Source organism: Rhagoletis zephyria, unplaced genomic scaffold (genome assembly GCF_001687245.7).
Source record: "Rhagoletis zephyria isolate East Lansing unplaced genomic scaffold, Rhagoletis_zephyria_1.1 Rzeph_scaffold_03000, whole genome shotgun sequence".
NCBI classification, from domain to species: domain Eukaryota; kingdom Metazoa; phylum Arthropoda; class Insecta; order Diptera; family Tephritidae; genus Rhagoletis; species Rhagoletis zephyria.
In genome coordinates this window covers 39,999-67,829 of record NW_016160084.1, presented here as the reverse complement: position 1 = coordinate 67,829, position 27,831 = coordinate 39,999, and the positions used below count along the sequence as shown (strand labels likewise).

The following is a 27,831-nucleotide window of genomic DNA, read 5'->3' as shown; positions in this document are numbered from 1 at the left end:
CTTATTTTACTGGATATAGAGAAATAGTTGCCACTTTCACTTGGCTGGCCGAGATTTCTTCATTTTAAGATTTTAGAATTTTTGTGTCGGATTGAAAAAGTTGCGCTTGATGGTGATGAATTTGCGGGGAGATGTGCTGCGGTTATTTTTATGAATGAATTTACTTGGCCTTGAGAAATACGCGCATGCGGTTATGAAAGAAATAGTTATTGTTGTATTTGAGTATGCGTGTAATTATGTGCAAATGTATGTATGCCCTGCAAAAAATTGTGCAACTAATCTCTAAAGAGAGTATTCAGAGATTACTCTCAATTGGGTACAATTGGGCATTAATTAGTCCCAACTAGTCTCATACGGGTACTAATGGAGGTCAATTAGTCTCGACTCATCCCTTATGGGTGTAATTGGAGATCAATTAGTCCCCAACTCATCTCTAACGAGTACTATTAACTTTAATGATATGTACGCACTTAGTCAATGAAATTTCATGTGCGGCGTTGGCACACAGAGAGAGTATTCGCCTAACAAAACTGAGCACCCCGGTTCGGATCTCAGCTGGCACAAATTTTTGTTTTTATTTTTTAAAAGTGACTAGTCGCTTTTTATACCCGTTTGGGTATAAAGGTTAACATTTAGTTCTTCATAGGACATGCTCGAACAAATGCGATCAGTTCATTCCATATAAAGAGATCAAAAGTGGTATTAGTCGCATGCTCCTTTGCGATTGCTCCCGGAGTCATCCCGGATTAGTCCCATTTTTTGAAGGGTGCTGCCGTGAGTTGTAAATATGTAGGTACATTTGTGTGTATGTGCGTAGTATTTTGGCAGTAATATGCACATACTACATATATATGTATGCATGTAAAAACGTTATCAGTTAATGGAGTACGTATGTACATACGTATGCATGGGGAAATGCATTTTCATTTGACTCCAAAACTATTGGGGCATATTCGTAGACCAAATAAAGTCGACTCTAAGTTAAAGTTTCTCATTGCCAAAAAAGAAGAAAATTAGTTGCATCTTTTTTTCACAGATGCCTAATCCACTGAAAGTGATGTGAAAAAGGTGTAACTAACTTTAGTGTCGACTTTATTTTTACTATGAAAAACAGTGAAAAATTATAATGCAACATATTTTCTCAATATAAATAACTTTAGTGTCGACTTTATTTTTACTATGAAAAACAGTGAAAAATGATAATGCAACATATTTTCTCAATATAAATAACTTCGACAAAAACAACTTTGAAGTTTACACGTGCAGTGCAATCAATGCATTTGTACGCGTTTTGTCAATGTATCCATCTTTGAAGTGGATTTGTGAGAAAACTAAGGCAGCTAGAAAACTGCAGTTTGTTGCATTGAAAATATAGTGTCTATAAACTACCATTAGAATCGTTAAATATATAAAAACCGATTTTCTTCGCTTTTAATGCCGACATCAAATCACCAAACAGTGCGCATTTGCGTTTTTTGGTCAATGTGTCGGTGTTTAAAGTGAATTTGGGGAAAAACTAAGGCAGCTAGAAAACTGTGGTTTGTTGCATTGAAATTAGCGTAGCCATCTACCATATGAATCGGTAAAAAAGTAAAAGTCGATTTTTTCAACCCAAATACCGACGGCAAATCACCCACGAATTTGCCAATTGCATCTACATATTTGCATAACTTTCACTTTTCAGATTCACCAAATTGTATCTCTCGCATACATATGCATGTACACAATATGTACATATTACATATTTCGACCCACGCATGCATTTATTTTAAATAATTAACCAATTTAAAGAACAGTAAAAGCGTTGTAAAAACCTAAAAATCCATCAGCATTTCGCTGTCTAACAAGAAAACATGTATTTGCTTTGATGAGACAATTTCTGTTAAATTTATTTTGCCTCTGGCTGGGCTGTGTTAAAATTCGATTGTCTCTGGCTTGCCGCTCTTAAAATGCGCTTCGCCAGTTTTGTTGGTATTTGACAGTTTCCACGCTGATTCGTTCTTGGTCCTTCGCTATAAATATACGTTCTCTGGGAAACCAATGCAAAGTCACTATGTACCACAAAAATTTTAAGATACTATGCTTGCTAAACTATTTCTTAGGCGGCACCTAGCAAGGCGCCCAATGTTATGCAAACTTTTTGCCGGTGGGAAGTGGGATTGTTGAGTGCCGATGTAAAGCAAGATACATAAGTCTCCAAGTGTCCCTGCAAAAAATGGGTCTAATCCGGGATGACTCCGGGAGCAATCGCAAAGGAACATGCGACTAATGCCACTTTTGATCTCTTTATATGGAATGAACTGTTCGCATTTGTTCGAGCATGTCCTATGAAGAGACTAATTGTTCACCTTTATACCCGAACGGGTATAAAAAGCGACTAGTTACTTTTAAAAAATAAAAATTTGCGCCAGCTGAGATTCGAACCGGGTTGCTCAGTTTGGTTAGGCGAATACTCTCTCTGTGTGCCAACGCCGCACATGAAATTTCATTGACTAAGTGCGTACATATCATTAAATCGTTAATAGTACCCGTTAGAGATGAGTTGGAGACTAATTGATCTCCAATTATACCCATAAGGGATTAGTCGAGACTAATTGACCTCCATTAGTACCCGTATGAGACTTGTTGCGACTAATTAATGCCCAATCGTACCCGATTGAGAGTAATCTCGGAATACTCTCTTTAGAGATTAGTCGCACAATTTTTTGCAGGGGTCGATAAGCAGGTTCACGTCACATACTCAAGTGCACAAACACATATTTCAAAACCTGCTATTGACAAAATATGCGGAGGGGAGCACAAATGAAAAATAATAAAAATTAATAAATGCTACCACACTCATACGAGCAGGCATTTTTTCGATATAATTTAATCCAAGTAAAATTCTACGTTGCCCATACATCCCTGCACAGTAGAATGCATGGCATCCATGCAATTCATCATCCAAAATTTTGTAGGTCGTGAGTTACCATTATGCTACATTCACACTAGGTGGTTCTTTTATTAGCAAAATGATAAAAATAATGCCAAGTTCACACCCACAGAATTACGCGTTTGCACTCATCAAAATGTTACGCCTTTCATACCACTCGCCACCCACCAATATATATATACGTTATAATATCCACTGCAACGAAATCTGACCCCATTTCAGCCGAAACGATGCCTCATATCGCCATTATGAGGAAACGAGCCGAACAACGCGCCCACCGCTATCCGCTACCGTGCCGCCTATGCGACGCACACCACCCTATTAGGCTCTGCCCTATTTATCGGGCAAAATCGCCCGAGGAGAGACTGCGCGAAGCTCTACTCGGCCGATATTGCGCAAACTGCCTTGCCATGACCCACCAGCTGAAGGAGTGTCAAAGCGAGGGAAGATGCCGTAGGTGTGGTGAGAAACACCACTCCACTCTGCATTTAGAGGATGAGCCAAAACGCCAACGAGAATGTATGTCATGGAGGGCACGAGGCAACGGAGGCGACTCAGAGGAAACAATCCTCAAACCATGGAGTGTGCAAGTGGAAAAAGCCGAGGCAGACGGCACTCTGTCACTATACGCGTCCGACTCGGGAACCGAGACTAGGCCTCCAGGTCCAGAGATTGAAGAAGGGAAAGTTATTGAGCGCGGAGCGGGGACTCGGCCTCTCCGCCCGCTTACTAACGGGGGACTGGAAATACGGTCTTTCCGGCCTCTGCTGCAACATGAACGCAAAAGTATGGCTGGATCCAAATCACGGGTTCACCGAGCACGCCACCAAGGGCGACAAAGCCGCAGAGCGGGAACTCGGCCTTTCCGCCTGCGCCAATCCACAACATTTCAACACGAGGATAGACTTGTGACTAGGCCTCGCCAGCTATCACGACCGCACGCCTTTCGAAATACCATAATAACTCCATCACTANACTCGGCCTTTCCGCCTGCGCCAATCCACAACATTTCAACACGAGGATAGACTTGTGACTAGGCCTCGCCAGCTATCACGACCGCACGCCTTTCGAAATACCATAATAACTCCATCACTACAGCCCACTATATCCGTGGCGCCGACGGCTGTTGTAAAGGTGGAGGCGAGAGGGCGCCTACATCTGATCCGCGCGATTATTGACGCCTGTGCGCCGAACACAATCGTGTCCGCGGATCTGGCCCAAGAGCTAGGGCATCAGGAAACGTATATCGGCGGGCAACGAGGTTGTTTTCTGTGCATAAGGGGCAAGCATGGGCAGAACAAGCGGGTGGCGACCCATGCGCTTGTTATACCCCATTACAATCATGTCTCACCTAGGGCTAATGTGGATCCATCAGTTGCTACGCCGTATATCCACATTCGGCTTGCGGATCCAAGTTTTTTCGCATCAGCACCGATACGCCTTGCCCTTGGGTCGTACGTGTATGCGGACCTAATCCTGCCCGGAACTTTACAGACGTCGTTTGGCCCCCTCATTGCGCAAAGCACTATTTTCGGATGGGTGCTGTCAGGAACGTGCCGGCCGTAAATTTAACTTATACAAAAAACAGAAATAAAACGTGAATTATTTGAATTTTTTTAATGAAGTAAAGTGCATTGAATTATAACCATGTTTGTTTCCTTATGCTTTTCACTCTATGATTCACTAGGTGTTTTAGGGGAAAAAGGATGGAACCGCTCGTCGAAGATCTTGGTGATGGTGGCGCCGCTGTCAACAGCAGAACATACATGAATTCACACACTTGTTTTGTAATTGTAAGAACATATGAAGCTGGTAGCTCTAGGGTTTCCCAAGCACAGATGTTGCGTACCGCAAGGGGGGCGGTATGTTTAGGCCTTCAGCCTAAATATTTCAAAAAGCTGGTGCTCCACCCTAATGTCATTTTCTCTAACACACTCAATACGTATTTGTGTACGCATTCGTGTGTATATAACTATACATGCGCACGTATGTATACACATACGTATTAACGCGAAGACTTGGGCCGTTAGCAAGTCCTTTCCGCCGACAACGAACTATCGTTAACTTTCCCCTTCTATATCGGTGTTTGTCCGGCGGTCCGCAACTAACGCGATTTAATTTAATCTTTCACTTCTTTTTTGAATCATCAAGGAAGAACACCGGAGCTACCAGCCTCATCGATATTTCCCGCATTAAGGTAATAGACTCAATTNCATAATAACTCCATCACTACAGCCCACTATATCCGTGGCGCCGACGGCTGTTGTAAAGGTGGAGGCGAGAGGGCGCCTACATCTGATCCGCGCGATTATTGACGCCTGTGCGCCGAACACAATCGTGTCCGCGGATCTGGCCCAAGAGCTAGGGCATCAGGAAACGTATATCGGCGGGCAACGAGGTTGTTTTCTGTGCATAAGGGGCAAGCATGGGCAGAACAAGCGGGTGGCGACCCATGCGCTTGTTATACCCCATTACAATCATGTCTCACCTAGGGCTAATGTGGATCCATCAGTTGCTACGCCGTATATCCACATTCGGCTTGCGGATCCAAGTTTTTTCGCATCAGCACCGATACGCCTTGCCCTTGGGTCGTACGTGTATGCGGACCTAATCCTGCCCGGAACTTTACAGACGTCGTTTGGCCCCCTCATTGCGCAAAGCACTATTTTCGGATGGGTGCTGTCAGGAACGTGCCGGCCGTAAATTTAACTTATACAAAAAACAGAAATAAAACGTGAATTATTTGAATTTTTTTAATGAAGTAAAGTGCATTGAATTATAACCATGTTTGTTTCCTTATGCTTTTCACTCTATGATTCACTAGGTGTTTTAGGGGAAAAAGGATGGAACCGCTAGTCGAAGATCTTGGTGATGGTGGCGCCGCTGTCAACAGCAGAACATACATGAATTCACACACTTGTTTTGTAATTGTAAGAACATATGAAGCTGGTAGCTCTAGGGTTTCCCAAGCACAGATGTTGCGTACCGCAAGGGGGGCGGTATGTTTAGGCCTTCAGCCTAAATATTTCAAAAAGCTGGTGCTCCACCCTAATGTCATTTTCTCTAACACACTCAATACGTATTTGTGTACGCATTCGTGTGTATATAACTATACATGCGCACGTATGTATACACATACGTATTAACGCGAAGACTTGGGCCGTTAGCAAGTCCTTTCCGCCGACAACGAACTATCGTTAACTTTCCCCTTCTATATCGGTGTTTGTCCGGCGGTCCGCAACTAACGCGATTTAATTTAATCTTTCACTTCTTTTTTGAATCATCAAGGAAGAACACCGGAGCTACCAGCCTCATCGATATTTCCCGCATTAAGGTAATAGACTCAATTGTATAAAAAGAAAACTTGACAAATATATATGACTATTGATTTGAATTAACACTAAATCACTCTCTGTATCCTGAGCGTCCGAGCGCTAAAGTCGAGGATGCACATGCGTTTTGACAACATCGATGTTTGAGACAAATTCAAAAACATCGATGTATCGATATTACATCGACGTATCTTCCAGCGCTAGTTACCATAAGCCACTCGTCTCTTTTGTAGAAATTTTAACATGAGTATAAACAATAATAAAAGAAAAATTAAAACATTAACAAATTAAAAAAAAAAATATTTAAGCTTATCAACTTCGTACCAAGATTACAACAAACAAGCACATTCTTCCCATTCTCTCGTAATTTTATAAATATTTTACTTCTACCGGGTGTGCAGCGCAAACACGTTTCTTTAATATTTTATTAAACACACAATTTTCTGCAAATAAAAGCGCACTTGCCAATGTTGTTATCGATCAGCTGTTGAAATTGGAAGAAAAATTGCCTATCGTCTTGAAAGATAAATTGCTTTCAAGCTGATAGGCAATTTGCAAAGTGCGGGTTATTCAGAGTTTTTATATGAATTAAAATTAAACACAATGTTTAGTGTCGCGAAAAAATTTTAGCAAACTATGGAAGGTACACATTTATTTAATAAATAGTGATTTTTGCCAAACTTGATTTCATATTTTTAGTTCAAAACCGAAACCGAAACCGGAACCGAAACACTTTGTAAAAACTGAAACCGAAACGTTATTTTGATTCGGTTTCATTCCTTGCTTTACTCACTACTTTAAGAAAAGGGCCCTGGTTTCTATCGTTCTCCCAAAGTACAACATTTAGTTAAGGAATATCAAACCAGCTTGTCACAACCACCTTGTATAATTCCACCATGGGTCAATCCTACCATGCCTTTCTAGATTAACAATGCAAAGAAACAAAAACTTTCACGTCAACATTTCCTCCGCCAATGAAAAATTAAAATAAGCAAATTCATATGAACTCGTTCGTTGGGATCGTACAAGTTTGTGTGAACAGTATGAAATTTTCTTTCTGGTACGTATATCTTTGTTAAAAATAGCACGCGCTGTCAGTTTTTCAAGAGAACTGCTGGCGATAAGTTGCACGAACCAAACTAAAAATTTCACACAGACGTTCTAGCAATAAAAAAAAAAAAAAAAACAAATTAAAATACTGTAAAGTGAAAAAAACCTACAGAAATACTTACTTGTTTATAATTCTCATATTTAATTTTGAGTGTAAAGCCTGTATGACATGAAGAGATAAGGACGAGTCACACATTTATATCTACATATCGTCGTTTAAAGTACAAAACCGCGTATCAACTAAATGAAAAACCGCGTATCAAGATAATGCAAAAAAGCGTATGTGAGGTTGCATAAATTATTTTCTAGAGAGTAAAAACACTCATATTTCAAAATGGTTCTCTTTTTTATAAAGCAATAGCACTTCTGGCTAGTATATTTCAGGACGAATGGATAAGGATTGAGCCAAGAGCTTGTGTGAGCAAATTAAATTTTTGGCAGCCAATGTCAGTTACGCGGTTTGCAGAATGACCATACGCGGTTTTGTTCTTTAAACGACGATATATACTTATGTAAAGATGTATTGTAATACATATCGCGTGAACTTGGAATATAAATTACAGTTACATGTACATATATATATTAGACCGGTTAAAAGAAATAAAACTCTTGCAATGCGACCGCAATCTGACTCAGATTTGGTTTTTGATATAGTAATGATCCTCCATGAATCTCCCCTCTCTACGACAATTCTATGAGGTGGAGCATCAAGTATTTATTTTTCCCATATGAATTATACGTAAGAAAATGAGTAATGTTTGCGGTGAATATAATTTTCTAGGATCAATCAAAACGTTCGAAAGTGTAAGAATATATTGATTATACTCCATTAAAGTGCCATAATGTAAAGAATCTGAGCATGCATAATATTTAAATGGCATGCAATCAACGTCTTCCTATAGTTCCGAGCATTTTGATTAATCCTAGAAAATTATATTGAGCTCAAAAGAGAATAACTCATTCTCTTACGTGTAATTCATATGGGAAAAATAAAACTCGATGTGCGTAAAATTATCGTAGAGAGAGGAAATTCAAGGTCTGAGTCAGATTGCGGTCACATTGCAGGACCTTTATTTTTTTGACGTGGTCTAATGTACATACATATATACATAGCACTTATCTATCATTTAATAAATATCATTTAAGCATAAAGGAAAAAAGTGAAGTGGTTGTGAAAATGCAAGCTGTAGGCTGAGAAGTCTCTATACATAAGACATACATAAGTGCATATTGCACATACGTACATATATGCATAGAAACATATACATATGTATGTATGTATTTTTAAGTCGGACGGATTTCGTAAAAAAATTATGTCATGTGTCCGTATTCGAGGATTTTTTTTTCTTTTTTTGGATTTTTTTGTGATTCTGATTAATCATGTACTTCTTCAAATCGTTATATCTCGGGTGCTGCTGCTCGTAGAGACTTCCTCTTATCGCCGTTTTGTTTTGAGTCATATGTTTGTGAGAAAAATACACCGTAGTAATTTGAAAATTTCGAAATTACATTTCTCGACTGAAAAGTAAGATATTCGAGCTAACTCGACGGCACTAGGGCTGCGACATCGACCAAATAACATCGATGTTTCAATCATCGATGTTTTGCTGTTCGATGTTGGTAAATCATCGGGTAAAAAACATCGATGTGCGAAAACATCGATTTTTAATGTTTTTTTTTAAGAAAAGTGAGCTTGGCTCAGGATCAGGTTATATACTGATGATGAGGTTAAACTCGACTATTTATACATGCGACTTTTTACGCATTTCGTTTAAAACGTAAAATTTCGAAGAATAACAAAAACTCAGCAAAACATAACAAGTCATTTGAATAACAATTAATTCAATAAATTATAAAAAAGTTAGATACTTTTACGAAAAATAAATGAATAATGCAAAACTATGAAAAAAAACAAAAAGTGGTAAATATACACTGCCGATAAGAGAAATTTTTACAATGTACGCCGCAATTTTTATTTTTTTCGTTATTTTTTTATAAAAAATATGGTTCATACTACAACAAAAAATATAAAAATATAATTTCTAAACTTTGTGTAAAACAAGGGAAAATTCAAAAGATTTTAATGTAAATTTTAAACTTTTTACTCAGAATTTTTAGAACGTTTTTGAGTATTCAGCCCAATTAACGAATTTAAATAATAAAAAATGAACATCGAAGCAAAAGTTGATGTTGATAAAACATCGGGCAGCAAAAATCTATGCTCAAAACACTCGATGTTGTCTCAAAACATCGTGTGACACTGCCTTAAAGAATTTTCTTCCCAACTAAAACCTTTTTAAAATATTTTGGTCAAACTTTTAAATATCTTATCAGATTTTGCAAAAAATTAGGCTTTGTGGTTAGCGTATCACCACTAACTTTAACAAATTTTGGATTTAAAATTTCCAATGTATGCAGTCGGCTTGTACAGACCGCTCTCAGATAAACAATTAACAAAGTAGAATTTTGATCACTTTCTTCATGCGTTCGGAAACCTAGTTTCGTCAACCCCATTTTCGAAATTATGTAGCTGGCAAAACTTTCCTGTCCATCATATTTCACATCTTTGAGTGGACTGATGAAATCTTCCGCTGAATTTCCCGCTTCCCGCTATTTCTCATTTCCTGCCACTAAATGGACTTCGAAAGAGCCAGATTTGACGGGAAAAGAGCTAAACTGGCAGCCCTGATGCTCACACATTATTTTTCTGAACAAAAAACGAAATTCAACCAACGAATCAGTCTGCTATACAGGCTAACCTAATATTCGCGGCTTGCGTTCTGGTACGCACGCCGTATAATTTCTTTCCTTGCGCCACCCAAATTGGCTTGCATGCGTTTGCATTTGATTTCATTGAGCGAAATGTCAAATCAAAATGTCACGCAGAACAAAAATTGGAAATAGAGTTAGCTTAATACGCACGCCGTTCAATTTCGGTTGGTCCCATACAAGTTGTATGTGCATGAGAAATTTTTGACAGTAAATTGGCGGCGTGCGTGAGTAGTTGCGTTCGCGTAGCTGTTAATTGTTCATGTTTACCCTAAACTTATAAGTTTTTGCGTTCGCGTACGCAAAAAACTTGCAAAGTAGGGGAAATTGAGAGAGCAAAGTGACATTTCATTTTGAGGGAAAGCTGCTGGTTTCTGCAATTTGCCAACAGGAAAACAGCTGATNTTCGTTCGCGTAGCTGTTAATTGTTCATGTTTAACCAAAACTTACAAGTTTTTGCGTTCGCGTACGCAAAAAACTTGCAAAGTAGGGGAAATTGAGAGAGCAAAGTGACATTTCATTTTGAGGGAAAGCTGCTGGTTTCTGCAATTTGCCAACAGGAAAACAGCTGATCAAAAACAGCTGGTTGCATTTACGCAAATCACAAAATTGAATTGAATGGTTTGGAAGTTAAAAATTACAAAATGCGACTAATTAAACTTGTAAGAAATAAGTAGTTATTTGTTTAATCAATAAACTGTGTCAGTATAACATATTGTGATGGCTTTTCGTACGTTTTAAATTTTACACTTTTGAATGTAAACAAAAATTATATCAGCTCTTCATCTAACTTGCAAGTTTCTGCAAATTTTCTGTTCGCGTACTATTTGGGATATTTTTCTCTTGTGAGAGAACAAATGACATTTCGCCGGAATTTGGCAGTTGCTTGGTTTTTACTGGAGATTTTAAACGAACGCACCTAATATTAGGTTAGCTTGATAAGCTGCTGCCAAGGCATGTTTCGTTGTTTGCATAGTTCACATGCACGCAGTTTATGTCGGCAATTAGGGATTGCACTTACCAGGGTTTGAATTGCTGACTGCAAAATAGCGTAAGCAAGACTTTTTGTTTGCTTTTTAAAGCAAGTAGCTCTTGATCGGTTTCAATGCATTGCAATTGTTTAGCTACTAGTCCGGGAGCTAGCGACAGTTTTTAGTGACTTATTTTATCGTCGATAAAAGTATGATAAGATTTTTAATATAATCACGTAAACGAACCACTTACACCCAGTTAGCGGGACAACGCCTTCCTAGAGCAATATCATTGTGTAATAAAAAATTTAAAACTAACCTTATTTTATCGTCGTTGGGCTTTTGTGTGGTTATCAATTAACATTGGATGATGTCAAAAATTGACCACTTACACTTATTTAGCGGGACAATGTACGCTTACAAGCGCGCAGAAATGTCAAAATTTTGGGGAAAATCGACCGATGACATCGCACTTTAAATTTATCATTGACATAGAGATACGTATTATACATGTAAAAATAATGCGCTTACATCACATAAGCGGGACAAACCTATTGTCATGGATAACTAGATATGAAACTCTTTCTCTCGTAAGAGCGCTGTCAAAGTGTGTATTTTTTATAACATTCTCCAGTAGAGCCACTGTAACCAGTGTTGCCAACTTTTGAATTTCAAAAAGCACCAAACCTTGGAAAAAAGAGCGTTTTACCGTACTAAAAGCACTAAATTTTTTATCAAAGGATACTCTTTTTTCATAACAGTTTGTGGTAAACAAAAGGAAAAAAAGAAACACTATTTACATGTATAAATAAATACTAGAGAGCTGCATGGATACACTCGCACTCATTTATTTCCAAACATAACGTGCGATATCATTGAAAAAACATCGTCGGTTGAGTGAGTAATTCACACTATCAAGTGCTCGATTCAAATAACAAGTGCTTGATTTGAAAAACAAGTGCATGGCATAACTGCTGTAATGAAAGTATCAAAGAAAAAACATTTGCAAAGACAATTTTTGTTAATATTATAATGCAAAAATATCAACTGATTAAGGGCATCATCATTTGACAAAAGGTGGCATCTTTTGTCAGAAATAACATTTCCAGCAGAAGAAAAAACTCTTTCTGACGATGCGGTAGTTGAAGGAGTGGCTATTACTCTACGACTGAGTTTATGCAGCAGCGGCACCCACCAATTAATTATATCGAAGTCCGTATGAAAATATACCTCAATATTTTCATATCGCCGCAGCTCTGCAGTAGCTTTATCAGTTCTGCTCACAAAGGTAGGTTGTTTAAGAAGACCTGAAAACAGCTCAAAGTTGTCTGAAGGTAACAAAGGTGTATCCGTAATTTGTGGTTCCGTTGTACTGTCAGAATTCTCAATTAACGTTCTCATAATTTGTAAACATTTCTCGTTTGTGTACCTTTGCTCAGATTCGGTAAAGTTCTCCAGCTCTTTTGCTGGCGGGTATAAAAAAGCACAATTTTGTGCAAATCTGTTAGTTTTCAACAGCAACTGTTTTTAAATAATAAAGCAACTTATTTTTCAAGTCCCTTATAAAGCCGATGTCTTCTGAGGTAACATTGCATTTCTTTTGTAGACTAATTATATAAATGTACGTCAGGTAAACTAATAATATTAAATAGTAAAATAAATATATAACTTATATATTTAAAAAAATACTTCATCAATATCCATTTTTTTCAAAATTGTCGTATTCTCTACTAATTGTTTGAAATCAATGGGTGTCACTCGATTGCTCGACTTGCTTTTCATAACGGCATTTTTCACTCGCTTCACTTGATTTGGAAAGAGTATATCAATGCCATATTTGAAATCAAATGAGTACACTGCAGCTAAACATTGATTTCAAAACTAACTATGAATCTCATTGTTTGTACGGTGTTTCTCACTAACCTTATAGAGTTCACAGCAACGAGTTCATACTGTTTAGATGCAAGTGAGTAAACTCATGCTGTTGTCTGATAAATACCCATTCATGCTTACGAAGTAATACCGAAGTACTGCACATTAAAACTGGTACATCTGGAGAAAAACAATCGAATCGCAACAAACGAAATTGAATTTTAAGTAGAAATGAGCGAAAAAATTTGTTGTTTTATAATATAACTCCAAATATTGTGAAAAACCGTGTTTTTAGACTTAGAGGTTAGGATATCTCAAAATTCTGACGTGGTAGAGAAATTCTGCAGCCAGTTTTGGATTCAGCACTGAAAAATCTACAAAAACCTCACTCAGGTGGCAAAAAGAGATCAAATTTTTCGAACTGTGTAATCAATCAATAATTATTGATTATAATCAAGAAAATAAAGAAATAAATACTTAACTTATCTGCGTGCTACCATTTTCAACGCGAGTACAATTTTACAAGAACGCAAGAACGTGGGTTTGCAACTTCATTTTTTTATCAATCATGGTTTGCATTTTAGTGCATTTAAATTTGTAGATTCTTGTAAATTCAGGAATTTTAGTTAAAAAAAGCACTAAAAAGGGCACTAGGCACTAAACAATTTTATTTGGCGTTTTAGTTTTCAAAAAGCACTAAATCTAGTGCTTAAAGCACTAAGTTGGCAACTATGACTGTATCGAAAACATGTATGGGCATTTATAGAGAAATTTATGGATAAACTTTTCATTAAACACAACGAACAAAAGTTGCAATATTCTTCATATCTATTTTATATTTCACTGTTTATATTGCCAGGAAAATTGCGTTTAGTTACAAATACTGTTTTATAGTAATATTAAAAAATGCGGGAAGAAGAAATCCACAGTGCTGCCAAGTACGAAAACGAGTTCCTGGGCGCGCTCTCAAAAAAAAAATGAGTGAGTGTAAGTGATCGGCAAAGTCGCCGCCGCACAGTGCTTCTCTTCTATATAAAATGTGGGCAAAAATTGAATTATGGACGGATTTAAATGAAAATTCGCTTCTTAATAAATTGAGGACGTTAAATTGAAGAATGCAATTTGTTTTTGGATAACTTTCATACTTGCACTATAAATGCGGTTTGAAGTTGACAATTTGGGTTCTTGTGGCATTTACATACTAGGTATGTACATATAGTTCGTTCTATTTTCAAAAGTGAGGTGTCAAATGACAGGGCTTGGCCTGCAAATGTGCAATAAAGATTTATTTTTTGTAAAGGCTTGCCACCTGTTACAAATTTTATTAAAATTATTTAATAAGTTAAATGAATTCGATATTATAATATGGGTATCCATTGAAATGGTTTTCAAAATGCTTTACTTTTAACGACACGTAGAAGGGTTGTCTCTTTTTGAAAAAATCAAATTCACTTTAATTAAGGGAATAAGGTAACGGAAATATGTACATATACCAATATGGGTTTCAGCCAAAGGAAAAAATTGGGCATATTTAGCAAGAAAGAACAAATCACTGATTGACAATGTATTTCGGTTTGAAACAGTTGTTATTTTAGTTTAACAAAATTGGCCTTTACAAACAGGTGGCAACCCTCTTCAAAATATTTATAAGCTGTAACCTTCTTAAACCTCTGTCCCCATTTGGTGATACCTATGTATTTCAATTACCTAATTCCCTTAATACATATGCATATCGATTTTTTAAATAGGTGGCAACCCTGCTACATGTAGTTAAGAAATAAACCCTTTTCACACCCATTTCTACTGATACCAATATTTTAATAACTCATTTAACTTATTTTAATAGTTTGAATTTAATTTTTTAACAGGTGGCAACTCTTTAAAAAAATAAACCTCTATTGTCTACAGGTCAAGTTTTTTAATCTGACACTTCATTTTTTAAAATAGAACGAATCGTGCAGATCTGATAGCACTGACAAAAAATGAAAAAGTAATGTAAAAAAAATATTTTTTAAAAACAAGCTTTTATTTAGCATGTACAATCAAAGGAAGAAAATAAAGTAGTCTAAAAAAAGACTTTTTTGCAAGCAAATTTTGTCAAAACTGCACTAAAATGAATAAAATAAAATAAGTTAAGGTCTCGTTAAATTTACTAAAAGCCATCTAGTGAAAGGAGTTATTCAAACTCTAATGAAAATTACTAACAATTTGTACTAATTTACTTCGTTTTTAAAAAAGCTTGTCGCGCGAATAGCAAACCGGCATTTAAATATCTGCATACATACATACATATACATACCTAACCAATTATGCATGCACGCTGAATTCGCCGAATTAAAAACGAAGTAAATTAGTACAAATTGTTAGTAATTTTCATTAGAGTTTGAATAACTCCTTTCACTAGATGGCTTTTAGTAACTGTAACGAGACCTTAACTTATTTTATTTTATTCATTTTAGTGCAGTTTTGACAAAATTTTCATGCTAAAAAATCTTTTGTTAAACTACTTTATTTTATTCCTTTGATTGTACATGTTAAATAAAAGCTTAAAACAATTGTTTTTAAAAAATATTTTTTTTACATTAGTTTATTTTCTAATTTTTAGTCCATTTATAAAAGCGTTGTATATTAAAAAGTGTTATTTCATTTTATGTACAAAATTTTGCAATAGATATTAAAATAATTCAACTTGCAATGAAAGAGAACAGAAGACTATGCTAGCAAAATGTTTGCTTACGTTTTGTATAAACATACATATGTACATATAGCAGCAGTTAATTTCATTTAAAGATATGACGTGTCGTCCATTTCCGCTGTAGCATATGTAAATTGCATATATTTAGGCGCAATATTTAACTTCTTCTGGCGGGGCGACATCTGGAGTCTTCTAATTTCTACAACGAGGTTCATATCTAGACAAGGTTGTTATCTAGAACTTGACACAAATGCTTTGCTACACTATCGCCGGCAGCTTTAACAATTTTATAGTGGTTTTACGTTCTTTGGCAAATTACGCTCTGTTAGCCATAAATCTTACTATTTTTTGACCGCCTTTGAATCAAGACCCTGGGCCATATGGGGAATTCATTTATATAATAAATTGCATTGTCATCGTGACTGAAAATTTCAAGTCTCTAACTTGTCGGGAAGTTAGTTTAAAATCGATTGGAAATTTCCGCGGCATGACCAAGTTAAATAAAAGCTTATAAAAAGCAGATTTTCGGCCCACGCTTATGTATAATGCGTTACTCTATGTCCATGATATATTTAGAGTGCGATGTCATAGGTCGATTTTCGCCAAAATTTTGACATTTTTGCGCGCTTGTAAGCGGTACCTTGTCCCGCTAAATAAGTGTAAGTGATCAATTTTTGACATCGTCCAATGTTAATTGATAACCACACAAAAGGCCAACGACGATAAAGTAAGGTTATTTTTAATTTTTTATTACACAATGTGAACCCTCCTGACACCAAATAGTCCCAAGGTGCGATGTAAGTGTTGTTTTCTGTTAATCTACAGCAGTGAATTTAAGTCCCCGATATGTTGTCTTTGACGATAAAATCGGCACAGTTTTACTCTCGCTAGCTCCCTGACTATAATTTGATGAAAAAATCTACATTAAAAGTATATTTGCCCATATGATTAATATGTGGTTAGAAATATATATATTTTTTCGTTTTCTGATAACCGGGAAACTTAAAATTAATGAGCTTTTGAGAAAATTGTTAGATATTTATACGTATGTAGATGTTAAAGAGTAAACACATACAAACGTATATGTATATGTACTTAAAAACGTATGTGAACAAACACAATGTCAATTATTTCAAAGTTCATAAGATAAGCGAAAACTTCACAACTGTGTTTTTATCAGTGAGAATCCTGGTTTTTGTTTAATAAAACTTTTAATAATTAAATTCATTCGAACATTTTTACATTCATACGTACATAATTATATGCATAAATATTTTTAACAATTTAAAACGCAGTTGTACAGGCTAAGACGAACGCGACAAAGTTTATAGTATAAGTATATGAATGGTAACAAATTAACGAGGCCAATCAACGGGAGGGTCAGTCGGTCCTTTGCTTGGTTCGAAAGACGAAAATTGTTGTCTTTGGTACTGATCAGTCACTATACTTCGCAGTAGGAAATCGAACGAACATACATTAAACAAAGAAAATACCAAAGCATTCACCGACATGGACAATATAAAATCGCCGCTGAGAGAGATGGCGGAGCAAAGAGAACATCCCACACATGTTGGTACCATAACAACATTCGGCGATCAATCTACAATATCAACGGCACCACAGCCGCATATGCAACCGCCTCACGACGACGATGCCTGGTGGTGGGAAGTAGAGAATGGCGATTTGATATTAGACCTCGTGCCGAATGTTGCCGCACGAAGGGAAAGTGAACTTAATAACAGCAGTACCAACAAAAATGAGCTGCCCGCGGATTTTGCCTCAATTTTGAAACGTTGCGAAAATGTAAATGCGCAATTGATGATAAAAAATACAAAAGCAAGTCAGAGAAATAAGGATAATGCGATGGCAGAAAGCGACGAAGAAGCATCGGGCTCTACTAAAATGCTGTATGAGGAACCGCGCACAGACGATAAATTGGCAGGAGGCAGCGTTCGAGCTTACCGCATACTTAACTCACAAGACTCACACGCACTCTGCAATACTGTAGCAGGAGAACAAACACTCGAAGAATTCAAAGAAGAATTGCGCATCAAGCGATTAGCTCGCCAGACGGCCGTGCAAGACTTGCGCGATGAGATCGTCACATTACGCAGACAATTGGCCGATGAGCAGGAGCTTACGCGCTGCTTTCGACGAAAGGATACAGTCGAGCTAACGAGTGCAGATTCGGAAAGGCCGCTGGTAGAAGAAGAAGGTACTATTATCGGTGCCACCGCTGGACCAGACTCTGACGATGAGGATCCCCAGAGTCGCGGTCGCCATGCCAATATTGAACTTGCTAATGCACAGCTTGCTCTACAGATGGCTAATGCGGAGAACTTATCGTTGCGCACCGAATTAAGTGTTATACAAAAACAAGTTGGCACTTTGAAGGAAGTCATTGCCTGCTGTAAACAGATGCTTATCGTTAAGGAGGATCAGTGTGTACAGGTCAGTTTGGATTTCTTCTTTAAATATAGTAAATCAATTAGGATTCGTAATAAGACAAGCAATTTTAGAATTTTTTCCATAACATTCATTACACCATTCAACAAAATCGATCTCGCACTATTTTTTTCTTATGTATGTAGTTCGGTCTCCGAACCACAAAAATCAATATTTTTTCTTTTGAATAGTAAAACCTTTTCTCTGGAATTTTAATAAATTTCTTATCTTTTATTTCTTAAAGAGTATGTATGTATATATTGGAGTGGTTCAAAATTTTTTATTTTTTTGGAAATTCATAAACGGTACCTCAAGCTCGCGCTGATCGGTTTTTTATAAAAACGCGGATGTTCTCAATGTTTTATTTTCTTGACATGTTAAAATGCAGCTAAAAATCTGGTTTTTACATATACTTACTGTGATATTATTGGGGAACATACCCTCAATTACATACCTGTCTTGGTCAGTTAGAATGGGCCTAGTGCCCGAAAATATACTCTCGAAAAGAGACTAGTAAAATTAAAACTGAGGTTGCTAATTAGGAATCTGAAGTCAGTTTTTCAAAATTCAAAATGGCGGATCTAAAATGGCGATCCATTTTTTTTAAATGGTTGGATTTGTTCGAAAATCGGCACTCGAGAGTTTTTGGGGTCGCCGATAACGGATGTGATATTGCGATCAAATTAAAAAAAAAAATTACTAAAATTAAAACGTCGATACTGAACGTTTTAAACATTTTCAAGGGTTGAAACTCGTTTCCAGGGGGTTTCTGGGATTGCTGATTATGAACCTGATGTCAGATTTTCAAAATTCAAAATGGCGGTTAAGAGTTTCAAACAAATCCAATAATTTATTTTTAAGTTGGTCGCCATTTTGGATCCACCATTTTAAATTTTGAAAATCTGACATCAGATTCACAATCAGCAAGCTCAGAAACCCACTGGAAACGAGTTTCAACCCTTGTTAATGCTGAAAACGTTCAGTATCAACGTTTTAATTTTTAGTAATTTTTTTTTAATTTGATCGCCATATTGGATCCGCCATTTTGAATTTTAAAAAATTTACTTCAGATTCGTAATCGGCGACCCCCAAAAACTCTCGAATGCCGGTTTTCGAACAAACCCAACCATTAAAAAAAAATAGATCGCCATTTTGGATCCGCCATTTTGAATTTTAAAAAATTTACTTCAGATTCGTAATCGGCGACCCCCAAAAACTCTCGAATGCCGGTTTTCGAACAAACCCAACCATTAAAAAAAAATAGATCGCCATTTTGGATCCGCCATTTTGAATTTTGAAAAACTGACTTCAGATTCCTAATTAGCAACCTCAGTTTTAATTTTACTAGTCTCTTTTCGAGAGCATATTTTCGGGCACTAGAAAAAATTTTTTTGTTAGCCAATTAAATTTTTATCACAAATATCCCCTCTCAAGGGCAAATTAAGAATTTTTTTGCAACCCTTAATGCTATAATTTCTTTAAGATCGCATTACCATCAAAAGAAGGAATAATTTTGCTTCGCTCGAAATGGAATAGGTGATGCACGTATATATTTATTGTTTACTTAAATGTGTTAACTTTTTTATTATTACTTAAATATACTGATAATATCGTAAATTGATCTCAAACCGTGATTCAAAAAATGTTATATAGTTACATAGGCAGTTACTGCTGTACCAAATACAGTCGCTTACAAAAATATTTTGCATCGATTTTTTTTGCAATATTCAAAATATTTTTCATGGTATTTTTTTGTTAAATAAAAAAAATATATAGCTCATTTTACAACAAAAATCATGTAAATCAAAATTTCACACTTTAGAGAAAGTTGGTTTAAGTTCACCAAATTATTATAAAAATATCAAACTTTTTAATCATAATTTTTGCAAAAAATTCCATTATGCAGTTTTATAGCCCATTTAATTTAATACAATAAAGTGCAATTTTAAAGTTGCTAAAAACTCCCTTGATTTTTGAATTTTTTTTACTGACGATGTTGGGCCTTTTCTTCCTTATAACGAATTTTTTTGTAGCAAAAAAAAAATATAAAATGTCGACGGGATGTTTTCGCAACTTCAAAATTGCACATACATATATATTTTTTTAAATTAACAAAAAAAATACCATGAAAAATATTCTGAATATTGCAAAAAAAAATCTATGCAAAATATTTCTGTGACCGTATATGCATTTGTACTTGTAGTACAAAAACTATGTTATAAATTAATGAGGATATGTACATACATACTAGAGGGCTGCATGAATGCATTCAAAACGGCTTTTGAATTATTCATATACAAAACGAATGATTGATTTTGGCTTAAAGTTTTTTTGAATTTGAGTGAATAGCTGTTCTGATATTTGTGTCGACATCACAATATTCAAACAAAGTGAAAATAAATTGAATTGAAATAAATGACAATTTTGTGTATGAATATCCAAAAATATTTTTTCTATGCACATATGTACAAACATACAATGTATGTATGTATGTATTGCTACGCTCCTAATACATACGAAAAAACGTGTTTGTAGAAAAAAACTTTTACCGAACTGAGTTTGAATGATTTGAATGTTTTCCATTCATTCATTCATATTCTTCCATTTGAAGGTAGAAAATATAAAACAAAATGTATATTCATAACTTACAAAATTCCAAACGCTGAGTGTTTTGTATGTGAAATAATATATTCAAATCTACTGTACTCTGTTTGTCTAGAAGTTTGAATGAATTCATGCAGCCCTGTAATACATACATATATGTTTGTTAAATTTTATGTTTGTTTTTTGTTGATTGAAAATACTGATTTATCGCCTTGATAAATATGTAAATGATTTACAATAAATTGTACTTTTTTTTGTTATATCAATCTGATTTAAAATACTATAATAGGATGATCACAGATGTGTTGCAGTTTTGCCTGAATTTCGGGACAATCCCGGGATCCCGGGATTGTATTTTCAGATCCCGAAAATCCCGGGATCGACAAAACCCCGAAAATTGACATCCCTAGTGTATACGTACCGGGTGGAACGCGTGGTTTTTTCCGATTTCAAGACGGTGCTTAAGGAGGATAAGCGCAGTGTGTATACCAAATTTGGAGATACACATATATGATATAAGTGGGCGATGCCACGCCCATTTTTCTAAAATGTATTGTTACGATTTTCCTCGACACCTTGAGGGATTTCCCAAATATACTCGGGCTCGTATCGCTGGATTGTTAAATAAATGCTCACGATGACCAAATTGTAGTACAATTAACTTTATTGTACAACAAACAATTTACAATACTTGCTAATACAGTAAAAACTCTTTACAATACTTGTTAAGGCAATAACAACGCTTTACTAAACTTGTTAACACAATTAAACTTATAGCTTGCTTATTCGCAACTCACTTCTCTGCTCACTTTACTTGTAGCTTGCTGACTTGTATCTCGTAACTAACTCAACTCCGCTGTGTCGTGGCTCTTATATACCTGCGCTCGCACTCATGGCAACTCTCGAACGTTCTGAAGTTCATCGCTCATTCTCTTTCTCTCGCTGTTCGCAGTGTTCATCCAACTGACGTTTCTCTTTGTGGAACATTCTACGTCATTCCTCGAACATTCTGCCTATTTTTCGTTGTTCGATTCGCGTTGCCGCAGTATTCGCCACACTGCCCTCCACCTAAGTCTGATCGTCCCGATCAGACACACTTGCCGCTCCAACCGCTGCAAGACTTTCCAAGTGGACCACTTTCATCTTGGTCCTCGGTCTCCCCATTGTCTGGATTCGATGCACTGCGTCTTTCAGCCGTTTGTCAATCTTAAACGGATCTTTCCAGTCAAGTCTTTGCTTGGAGGTAAAGCTTTTCTTCTGCTGCGACATGTACAACCACAATGCGTTACTGGACATTGCTTCCGGCTTATCTCCGGGAGTGCACCATCTCACATGGTCGTGCTTCTGCCGGCCACTGGTGGTGACCAGACCATGTCTCTTCTCGTGGGCACCCTTTTCGCCAGATCTATGCCGCATCATCTGTCCATAACACCCAGACGCCCGCCTTCGTGCTGCACTGCCTTTAGCATATCTTGATAAATCCGGTTCCTCACGCTGAAACTTTCCCAGTGTTTCCGCATCTCGCTCTTTCGCCGGCGTCAACCTCATTGACTGGACATGTATAACCTCATCCTTGGCTTCCGGCTTAACTGCTCGCCTTTGCCGGCCACCTTTTCAGGGACACTTCAAAGCGCGGCTACTGTTTCCACAGCCGCTTCCATTTCCGGCCACCGGCGTATCACCATTGCAACGTGGTTCAGTGGCTTTCCTCCTGCCGGAAACACTGCCTGGCTCGCCATGACCACTTCCTTGTTGCGACCTCTTCTTCACTGAGCTGGCGGAACCGTCTCGCTTTTCCTGTATCGGTGAACCACTTCCTTCTCCTGACGAAACCATTTCGTCTCCATCACTGTCAACCTCTTCCCAACTAACCACTTCCGTTTCTGACAATTTGTGAAGTAAAAACAATTTTGAAACTTTTGAAAGCGAAGCGTGTTGAAAGAAAAAAACAAGCCGATGCTGAAGTGGTTTGAAAAGTGAGTGATTATAGAAAGTTTGACATCAACTAAATATTAAAATAGATTAACTTAAATGAAGAGATCAATTAAAATTGACTTTAGAATAAGATTAAAATAAATTAAAACAAAATAAAATTAAAATAAAGTCAATTGAAATTAAAATTAAATAAATTAAAATTAACATCAAATAAATTAAAATAAAATTAAAATAAATTATAACAAGTAAGATTAAAATAGTCCATTAAAATAGAATAAAATTTAAATTTCATAAAAAAATGATAAAATCAGATTAAATTAAATCAAATAACGTCAAACTGAAGTTAAATTACGTTAAATTCAAACTAATATGGAATAAACTGAAATTAAGTAAATCTAGTTAATTCAAACGACAAATGTATCTCACGATCGAATATGTTGAAGAAAGCAAATAAACAAACACACACATACGTGTGTACTAGGGATGACAAAATATGCGGAAAATTGTGATCTCGGGATTTCGGGATACTTTATACGTAACTTTCATAAATATGAGTAAAAATTCAATATCTGAAACCATTTTAACATACCATGAAATAAAACTATTTAAAATTTACGATAAACTGATTGTAAAATTCACATATTAATTAATACAGACAAATCTTAACGTAATACATTTTTTAAATTGCATATAAAAAACCATGTGATTGAGGAACACATACATCACAAATAGCAACGTAAATACCAGGTACTTCTGGAAGTAATGATTAATAAAAAAACAAAACATTAAACAAAAATATACAACAAAAAAATCTCTCATATGTTCATGCTACTCTATAAAGAAATGGCGAATTATTAGGGTGTACGAGTCAAACAGACCTCCGAATGGGATTCAGGGGTCGAAATATATGTTGGTAGGTGGGTCTAGTTAAAAGCACACACCTTTTTTTTGTGGTGGTGTTGTTATTATTGCACTTAAAATGTGCACGTAAGAGCAGCAAAGCATTCAAAGCGGAGTCATCTAATTTTGACCTGAAGTTGTTACATACAAAACCTGCTGATGGAAAACATATTTCGGCCTCAACACTTTTAGGCTGAACAGTCGAAAGCCATTTGAAGATAATGACCCCTAACTCCTTCATTACAAAATATTTGAACTTCTTTTACCAGCACATCAGATAAATTATACGTTTTTCGACTTGAGGAAGTAGGATTAGATTGATTTAAAAATTATGCAACTGTTCCTTAAAACTTTCTGTTTAGTTTACATTAGTGATGCTATGAGTACATTCATTTATATCTTCTTCTTCAAAAAAAAACTCTGGCTGCAATTGAAAAGTATAGTTTCAATATTTTTGTTAATTGTATTCAAAACGCCATTTTACAAAAATCATACTTCAAATTCATAAACAAGTTCTTACTATCAATTTGATATTTTCAATTTTTCGGTTGCCAAAATTTGCATTCTTTAAACCGGGACGCACAATAAGTCTGCTCTTTTGCTCACCCGCAGGTGCCCGAAAATGCCCAATTTGTGTTTCTTTGGTTGTTTCTCGCGCTGTTGAGAGCCACTTTGAGCGAGCAATATTTGATTCTCAGTAGCTCGAAGTTTCTGAAAACTGTCAAACTGCCAGAAGAAGAGGAACAATGTTAAACATGAAAATTTTAGCTAATAAATATGTGCCTATTTAGCTGTTTTTCTTTGAGTTTTCGTTAACACGAAAATCCCATAAGATATGTAGATGTAGCGTGTCAACTGACACGGTCTACGGTTTTACATCGGTGGGTGGTTGAGCTCTTAGTTTCGGGCACGAAAATGGGTTTTTTGAGGTGCCCTCAGCTCATCACACTACCTCACCTAGCCCTAGAGACTCTAGAAATTTCAGAATCGATCACGGGGGTAGATAGTGTATGTGGTCCTCTAGGTCATTTGTCCGAAACTAGCCCAAAAATGTAAAAAACAAACCTAATGTTAGGAATGCATTCAGGTAAAATTACACACACAATACATATGTATGTAATAAACGACATCAATTTTAATGCTGTATTAATGGAAATGTTCTATTTAGAAAAACAAAACAATGTAAAATTTCATGTACGTAAGTATAAAAATTTGCATAAAAAGAAGCTTCAATGATAATATTTCTAAATCACTTTAAACATATACTAAAAATTTAAATAAAAATCACACCAAATTATAAATCTCTATATATCGTCGCCCTTATGCCAGAAACATGAAAACAGAGCTTATGTTGTTCAAAAAGCTCATTTCGCTCATAATTTTACAAATTTGAGGTCCTATGAAAAAAAAAATGCGTGTGTAACACCGTACACATGATAGAAGTGAAACTTCTTAAAAAAGGTGTGAGTACCAGGTACCTATGTACATACGAAATTGGATGTGTAAACATATGTTTACGGTTCGGCAAACCATTAGGCGATTGAGTTACATACATAGGTTTGGTTAGAAATCAAATAATAATTTCATTTCATCTTATTAATTTTCTGATATACATATAATTTATTTATTCATTTTCCGGTAACACCACCTTATATGAACTCGCGCTTCTAGCATCCATAGGACCGGGTTGTAATGGAAGTAATTGTATGTTTAACAAATAAATGAAAATGTTTATAATGCAATCAATAGATCCTTACGAATTCGCCATTACCAAGGCACTAAGTAACGTACGCACTTTTGTTTGCAAAATGCATTTATTTAAGTTGAAAGAAGACAAATTCCTTTGTTCGGCATTTATTCTTACTCGCTTTCTATCTTCCAAGGCGAATTCATATATTCTTATCACGAATTCATATATTCATGTGGTAGCAAGAGTATAAAAACATAAAATTACCTCATAAATTAAAAGCATAAGTATCACATGTATGCGTAGTCCAATTCACGAAATCATTTCATCGATCTGAGTAAAAACTAAGTGCATAAACTCTATTTCGCGTTAATTGAAATCATGAAATGGTGTTCATTCATTCAGTTTCTACTCAAACGCATGAAATGATTTCATGAATTGGCCTACGCATAATGGTAGTAAATGACAGAATGAATTACAACAAACACATCCTTTTGACATAATGCAAGCCCAAAACGTTGGTTCAAATCAATCCGCAATCAAGTTGGACGTTTTGCCCACAAACATTGCAATTTTGCGAGCAGTCTCATTGTAAAATCTCATTTTTACAATTTCATAGTTTCGGCTTACATTTATAAAATTCAACGAAAGCACGTACCTATTTCGGCTGAGTTATCCATTTTCGGTTATTTAGTGTACAAAATAAACGCAAATTAAATGAGTTTGTACAACATGGCCATTAATGTAGCGATAAGTTGTACAACTTGCCAGAAAATCCAAATTTTTTGATCTTTCATACAACCAAGACATAAATTCATTCAACAGGCCCACAAACGGTGCAATCTAGAGCAAAACAACACCAAGTTGAACCAACGGTCGCTACGTTTATGGCTTTCTTTAAGAAACATCGGGCGAAAATTTCAACTGCTCCTGTAACACTACCTTATATAAGTTGGCCTTGCTATCATCCTCACATATGTTCATCAGAGTATACCAACGAAGGACGAGTTAATACAAGGAGATAGCAAGAGCACAAAACTACTCTAGAAAATTACACGCACAATGACAAGCATGAACAAATGTACAACAAACACATAATTTTTGACAATCAGTACAGTTCTCATTTATATCAACGAGTAGCTTATTAGATTGGTTTTCGCTTGTACTACATATGTATGTGCATATATACATGTACACAAACATATGTACATACACAAACAAATATATATACAACCATTCAAACATACATATGTATGTTCATACATGAAAACATCGCTGTACATACGTATGCCCATCAGTACATCAACGAATCCCGTTTGCTTCATCATAAATATATCCATACAAACATATGTACATATGTACGAATGGATGTAGTTACGCGAAGCACGCTTGCATCATTTATACATATATTGCTTGGTAGCGGCAGAGCTGAAATGCGCAATGAGTTCGTTCATACATACATATATATGTATACATACATACGTGCATTCAAACATACATATATACATATGTAGGTACTCGTACCCGTCATGCGTCGCTTTTTTTCTTTTTTCCCCTTCCCTATACTACCTATATCTTCCTTCTCACTCATGTAACGTTTTCAGTTTTAAAAATTTCACTCTCCATTTTTGCGATACCGCCGCCTAAGAAATTTCACCTCAAAAACCTAAAATTCATAAAAAGAGATAAACCGATGAAAAAGTATTAGATGAGAGAATAAAAAATTAATACCTCCTTTTATTTTGGCTTCACTTAATTTTGGGACACCACTTTAAGATGACAAAAAGCGTTGCTATTTGCATCCAATTTTTTTAGAATTAACAGATGGATTTCACGAAAAAAAACCGGTTTTCCTATGGGACAGCTTTGCAAACCGTACAATCCATGCACCGTGCAAAGGTTTTGCAAGACTGTGCGAATACCCATATAGTTTCATACATATGTCCTAGGATTAAATGCAGTGGTAGGACAACGTTTTGAGCTTTGGCCAATGGGACGTTTAAAACGTTTTTTCTGCCTATTTGATCCGGCGTAAAATTGAAAATGTAAAAATGAAAATTTTGGGAAATCAAGTTTGAAAGTTTTTTTACGAGACTTGTTCTACATTGATGCAATTCAAAGGTGACAGGTAATAAGATCAACGGAAATAAGGTCAATTGACTTTATTTCCCACCCTGGTGCGAAATAAACTCAATTGACATTATTACCTTTTTAAAAACGAAATAAAATCCATTGACATTATTTCTCTTTCAAATATTAAATTGGCTTAGCTTCGCGGCGGCCCGCGTTAGCGCGCCACACCACGCGAGTCGCGTTCGCGCCCCGCGTACCCCGCGCGACCGGCGCGCACACCACGTCACGCTACGCCGCTTCTTTTTCTATAATTGTTTCCTTGTAGAAAGGTTGGTTTCTTTTCCACCTGAGACATTCCGAATTCGTTCAAAATATGCTAATTTAAAACACAGAATTCTTTCAGTGTTCTTCCGGCGTTTTTGGACATGGACTGTTTCTTCAATTTAATAGTGTTCGCTTTATTTTTGTGGAAACGAAACATGTTTTGCAAGTTATGGATCATTTCT

At 36.1% G+C, this 27,831-nt stretch overlaps 1 protein-coding gene across 1 annotated transcript; it reads left to right on the top strand.

Annotated features, from left to right (window-relative positions):
* Nucleotides 1–7,384: 7,384 nt before the first annotated feature.
* On the top strand, nt 7,385–24,318 carry LOC108368183 (uncharacterized). The gene is made up of 3 exons (XM_017622970.1): nt 7,385–7,536; nt 16,977–18,132; nt 24,178–24,318. Exons 2-3 carry the CDS (start codon nt 17,191–17,193, stop codon nt 24,316–24,318), a joined length of 1,083 nt encoding a protein of 360 aa, XP_017478459.1. The 5' UTR covers nt 7,385–7,536; nt 16,977–17,190.
* The last annotated feature ends 3,513 nt before the right edge of the window (nt 24,319–27,831 follow it).

Coding starts and splice junctions, on each gene's coding strand:
- LOC108368183 (XM_017622970.1), top strand. CDS start 17,191: ATGGACAATATAAAATCGCCGCTGAGAGAGATGGCGGAGCAAAGAGAA. Junction 18,133..24,177: donor AGGAGGATCAGTGTGTACAG/GTCAGTTTGGAT, acceptor GCTCACCCGCAG/GTGCCCGAAAATGCCCAATT.